This window comes from Mytilus edulis, chromosome 7 (assembly GCF_963676685.1).
Source record: "Mytilus edulis chromosome 7, xbMytEdul2.2, whole genome shotgun sequence".
NCBI lineage: Eukaryota > Metazoa > Mollusca > Bivalvia > Mytilida > Mytilidae > Mytilus > Mytilus edulis.
The window spans coordinates 56,516,731-56,535,153 of NC_092350.1; the positions used below are offsets into that span (position 1 = coordinate 56,516,731).

At 32.6% G+C, this 18,423-nt stretch overlaps 2 protein-coding genes and 1 long non-coding RNA gene across 4 annotated transcripts; 2 read left to right on the forward strand and 1 right to left on the reverse strand.

Annotated features, from left to right (window-relative positions):
- Window positions 1-656: 656 nt before the first annotated feature.
- On the reverse strand, window positions 657-6,927 carry LOC139481834 (E3 ubiquitin-protein ligase TRIM71-like). The gene is made up of 2 exons (XM_071265347.1): window positions 6,892-6,927; window positions 657-2,475 (listed from the first exon to the last, which is right to left on the reverse strand). The coding sequence occupies exon 2, from the start codon at window positions 2,460-2,462 to the stop codon at window positions 771-773; it is 1,692 nt and encodes a 563-aa protein (XP_071121448.1). The 5' UTR covers window positions 2,463-2,475; window positions 6,892-6,927; the 3' UTR covers window positions 657-770.
- A 623-nt stretch (window positions 6,928-7,550) lies between these two features.
- LOC139481836 (mediator of RNA polymerase II transcription subunit 18-like) lies at window positions 7,551-13,906 on the forward strand. 2 transcript variants are annotated; one of them, XM_071265352.1, is made up of 7 exons: window positions 7,551-7,653; window positions 9,007-9,206; window positions 10,195-10,261; window positions 11,454-11,576; window positions 12,423-12,501; window positions 12,936-13,072; window positions 13,561-13,906. In XM_071265352.1, exons 2-7 carry the CDS (start codon window positions 9,029-9,031, stop codon window positions 13,613-13,615), a joined length of 639 nt encoding a protein of 212 aa, XP_071121453.1. In that variant the 5' UTR covers window positions 7,551-7,653; window positions 9,007-9,028; the 3' UTR covers window positions 13,616-13,906. The 2 variants fall into 2 exon arrangements, with proteins under 2 accessions (XP_071121453.1, XP_071121454.1); XM_071265353.1 differs by lacking the exon at window positions 7,551-7,653 and adding an exon at window positions 8,367-8,570 and having other exon boundaries at window positions 8,851-9,206.
- A 1,304-nt stretch (window positions 13,907-15,210) lies between these two features.
- Window positions 15,211-16,719, forward strand: LOC139481837 (uncharacterized). Its single transcript, XR_011654706.1, has 2 exons — window positions 15,211-16,004; window positions 16,068-16,719. It is a non-coding gene; the product is annotated as an uncharacterized lncRNA (long non-coding RNA).
- Window positions 16,720-18,423: the final 1,704 nt, after the last annotated feature.

The following is an 18,423-nucleotide window of genomic DNA, read 5'->3' on the forward strand; positions in this document are numbered from 1 at the left end:
AAATCTATATTTGACCCCTATGTTCTATTTTTAGCCATGGCGGCCATCTTGGTTGGTTGGCCGGGTCACCGACTCCTTTTTACACTGCATACTCCAATGATGATTGTGGCCAAGTTTGGTTTAATTTGGCCCAGTAGTTTCAGAGGAGAAGATTTTTGTAAAAGTGAACGACGACGGACGATGACGACGACGGACGCAAAGTTATGAGAAAAGCTCACTTGGCACTTTGGGCCAGGTGAGCTAAAAATCAAGAATTTGGATTTGATACTATAGGTCAGAAAAAAAGTAAAATCATAAAAATACTGAACTCCGAGGAAAAAGTCAATCGTAAAGTCCCTAATCAAATGGCAATATCAAATGACAAAACACATCAAACGAATGGACAAGAACTGTCATATTCCTGACTTGGTACAGGCATTTTCAAATGTAGAAGAGCATTTAATAAGAAACAAAATCAGCAGAAAATATTGATAGGTTATGGAGCTCGTTGATTTAAAAAGCAAATGGCAGGAAATGGATGACTCGGACGGCTACCTTATATTTGCATTGGCATAATTTGGGTCTCAAATCGAAAGAAAACAGTCAAGAATTTGCTTAAATTTTGGTGAATTACCTTTTATGAGCTATTGAAATCTAACATAAAAAGAAAATGGGTTTTATGGGGCAAAACATTTTACTCTGTATCATAGGTAAAAAACTAAGGAGTCCGTACATTTGACACACATTTCTAAATCCACTTAAAAAGACAGAAATTTTCTAATATAAGTTGTTCAAATAAAATCAAACAAGTGAGCCTGGTCATTCCAGTTTGCTACTAGTAACTGCTTCTTTAATCCGCAATAATGAATAGAAACGGGATTATAAAGACCATCCCTTTCTGTCAACACTTCTCTGTGTTGTTGTCCGTCAGGGGAAATAACTACAAGATTGTTCGTCCAAAACCCAACCACATACACATAACCATCATTATCTACAGCGACCCCTAGAGGATTATCCAGAACGCTTTCATTTTGGAAGGTCCATTGTATTCCACCTTGAAAATTATAACATGTAACAGTGTGTGCTAGTCTGTTTGTATGATAGATGTTGTCTTTGAACGTTGCTAGGTAACCTTCAGTGGCCATCTCTTCTTGGACTATGTCGCTCGAAGACTCGTCATTCAGAGTTATCATTCGTATGCCTTTGTTGTAAGCGGAATAAATCAACTGATTGTCCTTCAATACTAAGCCATAATTCTGAGAATCCAGTGAAATTGTTTTCTTGATTAGTTTCCTCTCCAGGTCTATAATGGAAAGACATTGCTTATCTGATTCCCCGGATGTAACAACCAATGTATTGGTATCGCCGATGTTTATTATATGAAATACTCCACACGGTATCTCCATCTCAAAATCTTTTGATCCCTCCATGTTGAAGACTTTCACTGTCCTTTCATCGCGGAAAGTAAATGCCAATCTACCATCCAGCAGCATGCAACATCCGTAAACGCGTTGTCCTTGTGTGTTTATTGTCTTGTTTATACGCAGCTGTATATCTTCAATGGATCTTGCTTGAACGATTGGTACCATTATCTGGGCTTGTTTAGCATTCTTTCTACTCAGGACAAGATCGCAAGGTTTAGCTTCAATATATACTTCTCCAAAACTAGTTACATTTGACATGATATTCTGAATAGCACCGTTTATTTTATACTCTAGAGAACTCTGGTTCAAATCCTCACCTTGGAAAAGTGAGTGCAGGAACTTTTCTTTGCTAGAGACGTCCTCTTTTATATGCTTCATTGAAAGAAACATCTGAAGGTGCGTTCCGTGTTGTTTGATGTTTCCAATGTTTCGCTGACAATCGGCAACTTCCTTTTCCTTCTTTTCCAATGTTGATATTAACCGACGAATTTTCGAGTTTTCTTTATCTTCGTCCACATTCAGTTGTTTTATTAAATCTTTTTGTAATTTGTCAAGACGGTTGTTGATCTTTTTTCTTGTCTTCTCGATTTCTTCTTCAATTTCCTTTCTCCTCTCTTTCAAAGCTGAAATATTATCCTGTTGGTTCTCACGAATTTTTTTGATGTTTTCTGCTATTTCAACTAATGTTTCCTCTATCTCGGACAAGTCATTCGATGTTTTTGAATTAAGAATGACGTCATCTAAATTAACGATGTCATGGCATTCTTTATGGCTTTCTACAATACACTTGCTGCAACAAGGACATTCATGCATCTGGCAATAGATTTGAAACTTTTGATTGTGTTTGCTACAGATTTGACTAATCTTTAGTACATCAGCTGGTAATTGCTTGTATTCAATGATTGGTATCACTTTATGGTTTCTTGTTCCTTTGGACAAACTGTGATGTTCCTGGCATTCTGTACATAGTCCCTCGTCACATTCTGTGCACCAGATTGTAGATGGTTTGTTGATGTGGCGTGCGTCACAAACACCACAGTTTTGAGAGGATGTCGCCATTTCACACAAAAAACTGCAAATAAATATCAATAAAGAATAACAATTAACAGTAGTTGTTTAAAACAATATAACTAGAGGATCTTAAGCCTGTGTCGCTCACCTTGGTCTATGTGCATATTAAACAAAGGACACAGATGGATTCATGACATTGTGTTTTGGTGATGGTGATGTGTTTGTAGATCTTACTTTACTGAACATTCTTGCTTCTTACAATTATCTCAATTTATAATGAACTTGGCCCATTAGTTAAAGAGGAAAATATTTTATTAAAATTTACAAAAATTTACAAAATGATTAAAAATGGACTATAAAGGGCAATAACTCCTTAAGGGGTCAACTGACCTTGTTGGTCATCTTGACTTATTTGTGGATCTTACTTTGCCAAACATTATTGCTATTTATAGTTTATCTCTATCTATAATAATATTCAAGATAATAACCAAAAACAGCAAAATTTCCTAAAAATTACTAATTCAGGGGCAGCAACCAAACAACCGATTGTCTGATTCATCTGAAAATTTCAGGGCAGATAGATCTTGACTTGCAAAACAATTTAACCCCCATGTCTGAATTGCTCTTAATGCTTTGGTTTCAGAGCTATAAGCCAAAATCTACATGTTACCCCTATGTTCTATTTTGAGCCCTGGCTGCCATCTTGGTTGGTTGGCAGGGTAACCGCACACATTTTTTTAAAACAAGATACCTCAATGATGATTATGGCCAAGTATGGTTAAATTTGGACCAGTAGTTTTAGAGGAGAAGATTTTTGTAAAAGATTACAAAAAATTACGAAAAATTGGTAAAAAATGACTATAAAGGGCAACAACTCCTTAAGGGGTCAACTGACCATTTTAGTCATATTAACTTATTTGTAGATCTTATTTTGTTGAACATTATTGCTGTTTACAGTTTATCTCTATCTATAATAATAGCCAAGATAATAGCCAAAAAACATTATAATTTCCTTAAAATTGCCAATTCAGGGGCAGCAACCGGTTGTCCGATTCGTCTGAAAATTTGAGGGCTGATAGATCTTGACCTGATAAACAATTTTACCCCCTTGTCAGATTTGCTCTAAATGCTTTGGTTTCAGAGTTATAAGTCAAAATCTACATTTTACCCCTATGTTCTATTTTTAGCCATGGTGGCCATCTTGGTTGGTTGGCCGGATCACGTCACACATTTTTAAAACTAGATACCCCAATAATAATTGTGACCAAGTTTGGTTTAATTTAGCCCAGTAGTTTCAGAGGAGAAGACTTTTGTAAAAGTTAACAACGCCGGACGACGACGACGACGACGGACGACGACGACGACGACGACGACGGATGACGACGACGACGGACGACGGACGCAAAGTGATGAGAAAAGCTCACTTGGCCCTTCGGGCCAGGTGAGCTAAAAAGGGCACAGTCCGCTTGAAAGTCCTTAAATGTAGCAATACGGGGTCATCCGTATTCTAACGGACTTGCTGACTATATTTTCTTATTGTCTCTTTTTAGATCAAATATCGAATTGCTCGAATATAAAATTACACTAATTTTAAATAAACATTTGACAAATTTGGTCTATTCACAAGTATTAATTAAGCTTAATGACATTGACTTTTTAAGTTCTATTTTACTTATTTTTTAGAAAGATTGTAACAACACAAAACAGTCATGATTGAAAAGTTATGAAATAAATTACAGAAATTTACATCATGACACCTAAGTTCATTTTCTATTCTCTTAACCCCGTCCGGACAATCAGAGGTACAAGAAGGTTAAAACCGAGTAAGCCGAAAGCTATAATTGTATACAAATACAAAATTTATTGTTCAGAAATAGATTTTATTAAAACAAATCTTACTTCAATTTCTATATAAAATGAAAACAAGTTATAAATTTCATGAGACCGAGGTACTTTCCTTCACACTTAAAGCCGAATATTTGAAATCTAAGATCTAATGATATTCTTAACAGTTGAAGGGCTATATGACCAAAAAGGACCTATAAAATATAGCCTGGCATGATACTACTTGTAATATTGTTAAACTATCTGGGCCTCTCATAAAGGTTAATAAACGATTACATAACTAGTATGGCTATACATATGCTTTCATTGTAGCACATTGCATGTGATGACAGAGCCCTGCTTCAGTGTGCAGTGTTGTCGTGTTCTTCTTATAGAAATACCAACATATGAATATATAGCAAAAAAAGGTTTTATTCATAGTCTACGGGTGCATCACTCGCACCACCATTTTTAATGTTCATTAGACCTTATATTTGGGTCAAAACTCTAATTTGGAGTTCAACTTCATCAAAAACTACCTTGACCAAAAACTTTAACCAACAAGAATGTGTCGACCCCCAGTACACGGATGCCCCATCCGCACTATCATTTTCTATGTTCAGTGGACCATATAAATGAGAGAAAATCTCTACGTTGGCATTAAAATTAGAAAGACCATATCATAGGGAACATGTGTACTAAGTTTCAAGTTGATTGGACTTCAACTTCATCAAAAACTACCTCGACCAAAAACTTTAACCTGAAAACTTTAACCTGAATCGGGGCAGACAGTCCAACGAACAGACGGACGGACGCACAGAACAGAAAACATAATGCCCATAAATGGGGCATAAAAACTTTTACCTGAAGCGGGACAGACGATCGAAGGAACGCACGGACGGATGCACAACATAATACATCTAAGTGAGGCATACAAAGCATTTGTTTGGGCATGTATCTGTATTTTCCTTATTTTATATCTTCATGAAATGATACTCATGCGCTAATGCATGCAGTAGTTGAACTTCAACTGATGCGTATGTGAATTAAACGGGGAAAAAGGATATATGATATATCCAAATATTTGCACTACCGATATCGATGAAACATGTATGTCCGTGTATATATCCAGATTGATTGATTGATTGTTGGTTGCTTAACGTCCAGTGGCAAATGTTCCATGCATGTTCAAGACGAGAACAACATCATATATATCCAGTGAAAAAGTGTTTACTGTCTGTCCTAAGAGACCAATAGATGACCACATTTTAAGGGTTGCTGATAAAAAAAAAAAAGGACAAATACCTTGCAGCAGAACGAAAGTAGAAATATTATATGTTATTCAGGTCTCAGACAGGGTATATACTGTGACATTCCCGGCTTAGAGTTTATATCCCCTGAGCCGAAGGCGAAGGGGATATAAGCCCTAAGCCGGGAATGTCACAGTATATACCCTTTCTGAGACCTGAATTACACATATATTACGGATTACCCCTGACTTAATGTTATTTTCCAGTGCAGGTATTTGTTGACAACACATATATATTGAAAAACCCAACCTTATATGTTCGGCATACGTGAAGGATTTTTTAATTTTCTGTGAACATAATTTTATCGTGTATGTAATAATTTATAATAACACTTTTAACATCAAATTAAAGTATTAAAAGTGTTAATTGCGTGATTTTGTATCAAAAATGTATTATTGACTGAAGCACGTCATTATTTTCCCTCTGTGAACCTCTGACAGTCTGATAGCTTATGACTACGTCACATAGTAACCGGTGTTATGATGACGTTTTTGAGGTTCCAATTGGGGATAGAAACGTAGTATATACCCCGGCAGTTTCCTGAATATATACTGACATCTCTGAGTTGTTATCCAATCAGAAACCTCGACACATTTGTAATCCGTAATATTATATGTTATTCAGGTCTCAGACAGGGTATATACTGTGACATTCCCGGCTTAGAGTTTATATCCCCTGAGCCGAAGGCGAAGGGGATATAAGCCCTAAGCCGGGAATGTCACAGTATATACCCTTTCTGAGACCTGAATTACACATATATTACGGATTACCCCTGACTTAATGTTATTTTCCAGTGCAGGTATTTGTTGACAACACATATATATTGAAAAACCCAACCTTATATGTTCGGCATACGTGAAGGATTTTTTAATTTTCTGTGAACATAATTTTATCGTGTATGTAATAATTTATAATAACACTTTTAACATCAAATTAAAGTATTAAAAGTGTTAATTGCGTGATTTTGTATCAAAAATGTATTATTGACTGAAGCACGTCATTATTTTCCCTCTGTGAACCTCTGACAGTCTGATAGCTTATGACTACGTCACATAGTAACCGGTGTTATGATGACGTTTTTGAAGTTCCAATTGGGGATAGAAACGTAGTATATACCCCGGCAGTTTCCTGAATATATACTGACATCTCTGAGTTGTTATCCAATCAGAAACCTCGACACATTTGTAATCCGTAATATATATATATACTTTGACAAATTTCACTTTAGTCTAATGTATGTTATAGCAATATTATATATATATATAGGGAAATAAACAAAACGGCAGAATTAAAGATGAAAAAAGAATTAATATAGCAAATATCGAATGAAATCTAAAAATTACCTTTTTAATTTGACATATTCGTTCTCGTGTGGTTTATCAGCTAGAAAGATTAGTATTCATGTGATCGTTTATAAACGGATAAAAAGCGGGAATTTTAAAATTCTGTGTATGCATTTACGAGTACGATAGTTAATTGATAGTGACGTTTTAGATATAAACATAATTATTCTTCGACTTTCTAAATTCCAGTCGCTATAGTTCTTTGCTATATATATTTCAGTATATAATATTAATTTATTTCCTTTATGCAAAAGGTTAACAATACTGGCGTCAATATTTGTATGATTTCGTGAGACTAGAAATCCTTGCGAAGATCTTTTAAGATTTCTAAGCACGGGGGAGGGGGGGGGGGGGGGGGTAGAAACCCAAACCCCCCTAAATCCGCTAGTGGGACAACAAAAATAATGAATAAAAAATAATGGGGTGCTATAATATGAGGTGATAACAAGGCTCCAAAATTAAACAATTCGGTAAAACATATATATATATCTTATTCTTATTCTTATATATATACACTGATTAAAGAAAATAATAATGTCCAGAATTTACTCCCAATTTCAGAGTAGCTATTCGAGTATTAAAATAACCGGCGTACTCCTCACCCCTATCAATAACCTTTGATTCCGTAACCGTTTGTCGTTGAAACCGAACTCGATTTCGTTTTTATATGGTTAGTACAGTTTCCGGTTTCAGTTTTGTTTTTATTTTCAGAAACTGAACAATGTATTTTGGTACAATTGCTTGTAATCGAACATTTTAAGGGTAACTTTAATACTTCAATATCACAAGAGGTTTAATCCTGATATAAATGATAGAGCACAATGTCACTCAAAGCAATAACAGTAGGGAAATAAGAATAAAAGGGCAAAATTATATATGACATCTATAATGATCTACATGTATAATAGCCTATATAAAAACCATTGTTGTAAATATGACATGTATGGATAAGAGTAAGAAGACATTGAATAAAAGAAAATAAATAAGAAAAAATGAAAAGACATTTACAACAAGAAAAAAGAGATAAGAAAATGCATACCTGCCAACTTTTCAAAATGACCATGGGGGTTTTGCATGCAAGATCATGAACATTGATGAAGATGGCTCCTATATCGCAATATATGTAGTCCTACAAAACCTTCAAGGGGGCCTTCAAATTCATTTTAATGTTGGTTTTTGGCTTCTGCATACTTTTACACGCCAATAGCCATTGTAAAATTCATTGTTTTGTTTAAAATTTTGGACAAAATTGCTATTTCAAAATTTACATTTTGGAGCTTCCATGGGGGAAATCCCCCACCAATAGTGACAGTTGGCAGGTATGAAAATGGAGGAACCATGCACCAAGTGAAGTACCTGTGCTCTAAAATTGAATGATAAATCATATGAGGCAGGCTTTATCTTGAACATGTTGAAAGGGGACAAATATTCTGACATTTTTCTAATTGGTCTCATCAAATTTTTGTGAAAGCTTACTAGTCTGAGAAAGGCGTCCCAGAAAAAAAATGAAGAAGCCTTGCCAGACGTCTTATTATTTGGACTAGGGAATTGGACTATAGTGGGTAACGGGTCAGACTGATATACACAAGACAGGAATATCATACATGTACTCTTTGTGCAGCTGTTTCTATTTACATGTAATATGAGGCAGGCATTACCTGTAAATGGGGACGAAGTCTGTATGAATTATTTTTTTTGAACCTTAAATATATTTGTTAAAAAAAAGAAACGGAAATACCGTAACGTTTCCGATTTTGGTTCTGTTGTTAGGTATTTTAGTTGTGACGTTATTTAAGTTATGACGTCATATGCAATGTAAACAAAGAAACGCTATCATCAGGTAATGTTTTTTTCATATCAAGGAATTATCAAAAATGAAATTGGTATTGCGTTCCTTCCTATTTTATACTAGACTGATAAATATATATTTTACTCAAAGTTTCATACAAATGAGACCAGAAAAAGGAAGTACATTGTATATTTCTGCACAGATGCGGGAATTCAAAACATAACATAAAAAAATTGAACGATTTTGAGTTCATTAGTACATATACTCTTTGTGCAGCTGTTTCTATTTCTGAATGTTAAAAGTTAAATTAGTTTTTTTTTCTCCAGAAATGAATAATTGTTGATAAATATGATGGATCCACAATTAGCACAAGCATTAAAGGCAGCACCAACCAATGAATACCTTCTACAAGGAAGCATTTTAGACAGTTCGTTAGAAGTCTTATTGTGTAGACTGAAAGGTCTTTGTGATCATGCTGATTCTCCTGAAGAAAAATTTGTAGATCATGAAATGGTGTATGCCATCAGTAAGTATTCAGTAAAATGACGGTAAATGTTGAATAATTACATTACATGTATGTTTCAATATATGTTACTTTAACTGGCTAACAGCAATCTGGAGTCATTCTGAAATTAACCTGAATTTTAAAATGAAAATCAAAAATGTAACATTTATGAAGACAGGAGCTTTCACAATAACATGCACATATAAATAAAAGAAAGTCTTGTTTTCATGATTCTAGAATTTTCTAGCAAAAGAATTTAATTATTAATATTGAATGCTTCTTTAAATAAGTTTATAGGGTTGTTGAAGTGTTGACTGTGCACATTTTTAGAATGAAGTGCTTCTGTGGCTCAAAGAAAATGTACCCCGGCCAACACTTTTACATCCATATAAATTTACAAAAAAAACATGTCATTCTTAATTGAATATTAGTTAAACTAAGTATAGTTTTACTAATAACAGTACTTAATGAGGAAGTAATAGTTATCTATTTGATACACTTGAGCAATATGCATGTTTATAATAACATAAAAAGAAGAAATTATGCTTGATTTATTTTTTTTAAACATTTTAATATAATATAAAAAAGAAGATGTGGTTTTATTGACAATGAGACATCTCTCCACAAGAGACTAAATGACAAAGAAATTAACCATTTAGGTTGTTGTACTGCCCTTAACACTGAGCAAAGCCCATACCCAATAGTCAGCTATTGAAGGCCTCAAAATTACAAACGTAAAAAAAATTCAAACAAGAAAACTAACAGCATGAACAGCCTAATTAATGAACAAAGAAAAGAATGAAAAACAGATAAAGTAAATTTTTAGATAAGCCCATCTGTGTGTTTTGTAAACCTAATACTATACTCTGAAATTGGTAAAAATTAATGCTGTGACTTGAATGGAGAGTTGTCTCATTGGCACTTATACCCCATCTTCTTATATCTTTTAACTGTAATCATCAAGTCTTGTTTTGCTTTAATCTTTTCTTTTTATTATATTTCAAATCAGAGAATGCCAGCATTCCTCAGCCATTACAATATAGTGTCAGACATTCCCTGGTTCAACCAGAAAACTGGTAAGTCCCTGTCCAGTACTCATTGTGTTGTTGGCGGTATGTTTTTTCTACATGAGGTATAGGGGGAGGTTGAGATTTCAAAAAACAAGTTTAACCCAGCTGCAATTTTGTGCTTGTCCTGAGTCAGGAGCCTTTGTTAGTCTTATATGAATTTTAATTTTAGTTTCTTGTGTATAGTTTGGAGTTTAGTATGACTTCCATTATCACTGAACTTGTATACATATTTGTTTAGGGGCAAGCTGAAGGACGCCTCTGGATGCGGGAGTTTCACTCTATATTGAAGACCCTTTGGTGGCCTTTGGCTGTTGTCTTCTTTATGATCGGTTTGTTGTCGCTTTGATGCATTCCCCATTTTTATTCTCAATTTTATTGAGAAATTGAATTGATGTAATTTAGAAAGGTACTGAAAAATATTGCAAATATTATGAATTCATTTGTAGGAGCAGTTGCTATAGATCTGCTCAAAAATAGTTTACAATTTGAAAAGAATTCATAAGTCACATATGCATGTACACGTAATTTCAACTATTTTCACCAATAAACATGATAAAAGTCACAAAAGGAAAAAAAAGTAATGAAAATTTTCTTATACCTAACAAATGTATGTACATCATGTACATGCGCAAAGGTTTTGCAGGACCGTTTACATTCAGTTATTGAATCTGGTTCCTTTATAACTTGGAAGAAAAAGAAGAAGACATGTATACTGAAATTTTTATTCTTTTTTGATCATTTTATGAAAATAAATGAATAGTTGCAGTTATTTCAAGTTTTGACCAAATTGAAATGTAATAAAAACTTACATTTTGTAAAATCATGACAGTATTTTTTAGATTTTTTTACCTTTATAGTTTGTTTTTTGTTGATTCAGCATATTCAGAACTGGAATTAAATTTTAGTTATTGTTTTGTTGAAATTTGCTCATATGAAATAATGAAATAATTTTGAATATAGGAATATATCAGAATATATCCTTCTTGCTTCTATACCTAATCCTTAAAGATATTTGGCTATTTTTTTGTTTGCCTTTTTTTTTATATAAACTCCCAAGTTTGTATTAGGGTTGGGATTTAAAAAAAATCCAAACTCAAGCACTAATAAAGTAATATAAATTGTTGAAATGTGTATTTGATGCAGTAAAATTGGCACTGCAAATGTTCACTTAGTAAAATTTATTATCTTATATTTTCAGGCAGCTACGATACCTTGGTCATTCTGAGATGGGAGATAAAAGTCGACACACACTAATAAGGAACTGTGTTGATGTAGCTACCTCAGATAATGTTTTACAGTTTCTTCATGAAGTTGGTTTCAGGTTTGTAATAATTCTGTTTGAATTGTTTTACATTTGTCTTTTCAGGGCCTTTAATAGCTGACTATGCAGTATAGGCTTTGACCATTATTGAAGGCTATATGGTGACCTTTACATTTTAAATGTGAATTGCCGCGTCATTTGGTCTCTTTTGAAGAGTTGTCTCATTGGCAGTCATACCACATTTTCTTTTTTATACTAACTAGTATAGCTAATCATTGGGTCCTAGCTTTTGAAAAGATTTATTATAGTAAATTAATAAAGGTTACTTTTTACAGAGTTTATTATTGATATGTGTGATCAGTCAAATCACTCACAAGATCAACCCAGTCCAATTTATTTTGATATGAATAAGAAGATGTGGTATGAGTGCCAATCAGACAACTCTCAATCCTAGTCACAATGTATAGAATGTATAGAAGTTAGAAACGATGAGTCTGAGTGAAAGGCTGTGTCAAAAAATTTTTTGCACTGGTAAAAGTAACCTTTTAATTCCAATATAATGCTCTCGAAGTTGTTTTCAGACAAGAAAATCAACACAACTATTTTGCCTGTATAGAAACTTATTTCTGGCATTGCGAAATAAGCTTATACATGTAACTACCCATATTTGGTTGCCACAATCCTCCTCAATGAATTAAGACTTAAATTGGAAATACAGTAAAATGTACTGGACTTTTAAAAGTGGTGTTATAGGTTTGTAGAATCACTTCTTTTTTTAAATTCTATTGTGCTATTTGAAAATACTGTATATACTATGGTATGATTTATCAGTCCAATCACATTTCACAGAAACTTCAGGTTGCTTTCATATTTTATTTTTTCAGTCTATGCCTGTTTATTTTATAGATTGGACCATGAATTTGTTGTAAAAGGTTTTTACTTCCATAAAGGCAGAATGAAAGTTACAGTCTCCAAAATATTTAAGGTAAATATAGTGTTTTGAAAACAAGACTTTTTGATACATTGTAAAGCCATGATCACAGATCAATGTACATTTTGTTTAATGACTTATTATATTTACAAAGACTTAAGGGGACACAGAACATTTAAGGGAGTTAACTCTTTATTAATAAGCTGAGTGTTTTAATCACATACATGTACTATAAGTAAAGAGACATTAAGCTTCTCAATGAACAAAGTTAATGTTTGTCAAACCTCTATATACATCCCAATTATTCCTGTAAATTGAGTGGTTCAAATTGCTTGAAATTTTTATCACAAGGTTAATGTAAATATGTTATCAAAATTAAATGTAGATAAAACAAACCAAAGCTATTTTAGTCCCAGGATCCCCTTAAGTTTATTATGGATTACAGAACATTTTATTTAATCAAAGATATGTTTTTTTTTGCTTTCTAGATGATGCAACAAGGGCACACAACAGACAATTTGGAATCTATAGTGCCATCGTACTTGGTAGAACTCAGTGTTTTGGCTACAGCTGGACAAGATGCTATTGCTGAAGACATGAAAAACTTTGCAGAACAACTCAAGCCGTATCCTTTAAAAGTTTTATAATGAAAATTGTTTGCAAATGACCTAGGCAAGGCTTTGTCCTTTCCACATGTTTCAATGATAAGTTTGCTTAGACCAGTTAGCATACATGTAAGCACATATATGTTTTGTTACAGAGGATTCATTTACTGTTTACCTTCGTAGGTTGAGGAAAAATTGTCATTTCAGTAAAAAAAAATCTTTCACAGTATTCAAAATTTTATTTTGCTAAAGTCTGAATATAGAAAATTTATTATACTTACTTGAGGCTTTACCGTTGAAATCAACAAAATATTTGTACACCATGACAAATTATATTTCCACAATATTTTGTCTTGCTGCATGTCTAAAAGAGCAATTACTCCAAACAATTAAACAAAAATAAATTATCAATTTACAAATCATGGCTTAATGAAGCAAAGAACAGTTTATCTCCCTTTTTGTACAAAAATCACAATTTATAAATTTTATTATTCTTAATGTTTATCAGTCTTGTGCAACTTGAGAAGATAGATCACAGAAGATTACAAGCCACTGGGACATAACCATCAGATTTACAACAAACTTAAACACAACATAACTGCTTGGGCGGATATTAAAAGACATGAAATTTAAGTTTCTTGCAATTGGCTGGATATAATCGACTAATAGCGTAAACACTGATCTAGAATCTCAAACCGACAGGTTCATTAGTCAATTTGAAGGTCAAAATTTGTCTGGTTAGATGTATATGATCATGAACCAGCAAATAAGTATTTGTCAAAGACAGTTTCAGAATGAATACTGTATTGTTGTACTATTGGTAAATATTAAAATGTATAAAAGTACATATCTTGCTTGAAGATTTTTTGTCAATTTATACAAAGTAACATGTATATTCTGATTCAGTTTGATGGTACCAATACATAATTTATGTTATCAACTCCTCGAAATTTTCAACCAAGATTTCTGAAACTTCAGGGGAGGAATAAACATGTGTTGAAGTGATCACGCTTTTGTGGAATTGTTTGAGGATTTTTTTCTGAATTTTCAAGATTTCAGAACTTATAAAAGTTGGATGTTTGGAAGATTGCCAATGAGACAAATCTCCACCAGAGACCAATTGGCTTAGAAATAAGCAACTATTGGTCACCTTTGACAATGAGAAACCCTTACAACATAACAATCCATAAAAGACCCAGAAATGACAAACTGTTAAACAAATCAGAAAGGAATAAGGAAAAGAATGATATATATGCATATTGTTTTGCGTTTACTTTTCTGCATTGGCTAGAGGTATAGGAGGAGGGTTGAGATCTCACAAACATGTTTAACCCCGCCGCATTTTTGCGCCTGTCCCAAGTCAGGAGCCTCTGGCCTTTGTTAGTCTTGTATTATTTTAATTTTTAGTTTCTTGTGTACAATTTTGAGTTTAGTATTGCGTTCATTATCACTGAACTAGTATATATTTGTTTAGGGGCCAGCTGAAGGACGCCTCCGGGTGCGGGAATTTCTCATTGCATTGAAGACCTGTTGGTAACCTTCTGCTGTTGTCTGCTCTATGGTCGGGTTGTTGTCTCTTTGGCACATTCCTCATTTCCATTCTCAATTTTATGTACATTAAAAGAAAAATAAATGTGATTAACACCAACAAAGACATTCAATGAATTACAGGGTCTTGACTTTGAACATGTACATACAGAATGTGAAGAGGTTAAATATGTAAGCAGGCACCCAATCCTCCCCTAACCTGAGACAGTGGTGAACCAGTACAACATAAGAACAAAGTGTACAAAACAGTTCAACATTTTTCAACCATGATCCCACAGACTTCACAGACGATTGTACATATTGTTGAAGTTATGCACCTGCCATTATGGAAATGTACAGATTTTTTCAGAACTTTGACCCAAAGACTAAGGTGAGCGACACAGGCTCTTTAGAGCCTCTAGTTTTGTTCCCCTTCCTACAGAGTCGAAAGGGACTTAATTTTGGACTCTCTATCAGTTAAATCAGTTTTCCACTTTTTGTTTTGTTTAAAGATACTTAGTTTACACAATTACACAGTTATCAATCAAGTAAGAAGTTAGCCTTTTGTTCCTGTCCACTGAATTTTTAACCTGTTGAGGACCATTTATTGCCAGGCAATAATCACAGATGAACTAATTCTATCAACTTTATTCATGTAAAAATTACAATATAATTCTTATTTACTTTCTTTCTCACTATAAAATACACAGAATAAACTTTTAAAGCATTAAAACACTGAACTTTGGAGGACAATATATAACAGCACTAAAAAGGTACACATAAAATTCATGACTAAGGCCACACCAAATTAATTTCCTGTTTTTCATACTCTTTAGATGTCCAAAGCACTCTTTTTTTTTTAGAACAGCAATAAATTTTGTCAGACATGTCAGATTTGAATTTTTATTCTCAGAAATAATTGCTCATGGAAAAATACTTTCGAAATTGAGTTATGGTATAATAGATAGAGTTATGGTTTAATAGATATTGGGGAAAGTTTATTACCTCCCCTTTTCTTTCAAGATAAAATCTGAAAAACAAGAAATTAATTTCCCATGGCCTTAAAAAAATGTAACTATCAATTACAACATGACTTTATGTACAAGGCATTAGTCTAGTTTAAGATTGAAAATGTCTGCTTACACATGTATATAATTTAGTTTATCAAAACACCAGTTTTACCACAAAAAATATATAGATAGGTTAATTAGTATTGCATTATTCACTTTTGGTTATGTTTTATAACTGTACAAGTAAAAAGATGAATTGATGTAAATATACAGTAATACAGTTACCAAAACAATAAATGAAACCAAATTTGTTCCAGTTTTGAGCAAGTATTATGCAAAGAATTGAGATTCGCATAAAAATATCAAATTTTTCTGTCAGATGATCAATTGAACAAAACTTTGTTTACATAATATAGTGTTCCGGGAAGTTTTACACTCCTACCTAGGAGTCTACTCCCGTATTCGGAAGAAGAAGAAGAAGTACCCTTTGTAACATGTATGAATAGATAGACCAATGGATGCCACTGAAATCATATAAAGTTACAAATTACCAAACGCATATGTCCCAAGGGATTTGACCTCAGCCTGTTTCAATTTAATTTACCATCAAAACTTTTGAATTTGAAAAAACCAATTTGAAAGAACTTTTATTAAATTAAAATTCAATCAAAACCTATATTTGAGGTCATTGAGGTCATTGTCATTTGAAGCTTCCATGTAAAAAATAAACAGCTGTTCATTTACTGTAAGAATATGTCATACTTGTAAGTGATATTGTTTGCCTTAAATTAATGGAGAATAAAGGCTTTTTTCCCCTGGAGAAGAATCCCAATTTGAAAAAAATGGCTTAAAATAATTCCCAAAAAGACAACTTTTTTCCCAAACAGTGCAGTCTCAGTAGTAATTGTGCATGAATACAAACTGAAAAACACTCATTTATACATTTTTCATGCCTAAATATACTATAAGTGCCAATTTGAGGGTCTATTTGTGTTTCATCACTGACAAAAAAAGGTCTTATTTCAAAGCAGGGTTTGACTCTTGAAAGTGGGTCTGTAAATTCAAGTTTCAGTCAAATTCATGGTTCAATCTAAATTTCCCAAATTGATGAAAATTACACATATTTTCCCCAATAAAAAAGGGAAGAGGTAGTTTTGAAAAAAGCCAACATTATTATCACTGCTTGTAAGTATGTAAATAGAAAACCTTCTTCAAATATATTTAATTTAAACATATCTTCTGTACTTCAGTTAGGCATCTAACAATATTCTAAAGGGACATCCATTGGTATCATATCTTAGTCGATACAAATTATGGTTCAACAAGTATCTTTGATAATAAACAATGAGTTGTTAATGGCATGATGCTCCTGTTAAAGGCAACATCTTTTCTGTTTCTTTACTAAAGTAAAATCTGCACCTATTCCACATGTGTATAAATTGAACACAAAATGAATCTTGTAAGATCTCCCATAAATACAATAATTTAGCATGTTAAAAATTTAAATTAAAATTAAAAGCCTATTTACATGCACTGTTTATATCTAAAATCTGTACAATCTTGAGAAGCAATGGAAAAAATGCAATGAACGTCAAAATTGTTACATTTAATAAATAAATTCTCTTTCAATAAATATTTCAGATCTTTTTCTCTTTCCATAAACATTTCAGAAATCTTTTAAAGAATTTCAAGATGCAATAATTCCTCGAATGGCACAAGTTTAAACAATAATGAAGCTACCATTTTTTCAACCATTAAGAAGAATGTAAAAGTAAAACCTGTTTATTTTAAGGCACAACTCAGAGAATATTTTGAGATCTAAGGGCAAAACTAATTAATTTATTAAGACTATATTGTATACTTTATGTTGGGAATAATTCAACAATACAGACTATTACAATACTTCAGAACAAAAAAAACATGTCTATTCTTCAAAATTTTTTAATTTATTTTTTTTGTATAATTTTTTATGTTGGACATTTTTCTTGTTTTTTGAAAGTAAAATAAATTGGCTACTGTGTAAACTGCTGATTTTAATGTATACGTTCATCATGAATATGTTACTCTTTCAATATAAGAAAATTTAATACTATAATTTTAAGAATTTTTGCATTAAAAACAATTGTTTTTATTCAGATATTGCTGTTCCTAAAACTTCATTCAAGAACCAAAACATGTACAATGTATTATGCTTAGCCAGTATCACCATGATTGAGGATGTTGATTTTTTCAACAATATAATTAAAATACATAGCAATGGTTTAAACTGACAATGACTAAATTTGAAATATTAACATTTATATTGACTTAATGGGGTACAATGCTGACCAGTTACTACGACAGTGTGATAATAGTTGCATTATATATGTTAAGACTTTTGACTCAGAGATTAACCACAGATGAACAGAGTTACTGGACTTGATTTTGACTAAAAACATCAAAAATTGCAAAATTTAATCTTCTAATCTGTACATGTGCAATACAGTAGTGGATGTGCTCATTTTGTACTTATAAAGTACACAACACTTAAAACAATTCTGTATAACAAAATAGCAGTTCCATAATTCTTCTCAATAGCTGCTCAAAATTGAAATTTAAATGCTTTGTTTTCACGATTTCTAAAAACACCAAATATACATATATTTTTGTATTTATAACTTTCTCTAACACATATTGACAAGAAAACATACCTGAAATTCTATAAATATATTTCATAAATATGAGGTATCAAGTTTTTACGAGGCTTTAATTTACTTTGGTATATAGCCTTTAAGAAACTAATCACATCTTGACTAGAAAAAGGCAAGCTATATTTAATTATTGGTTAATCTTTG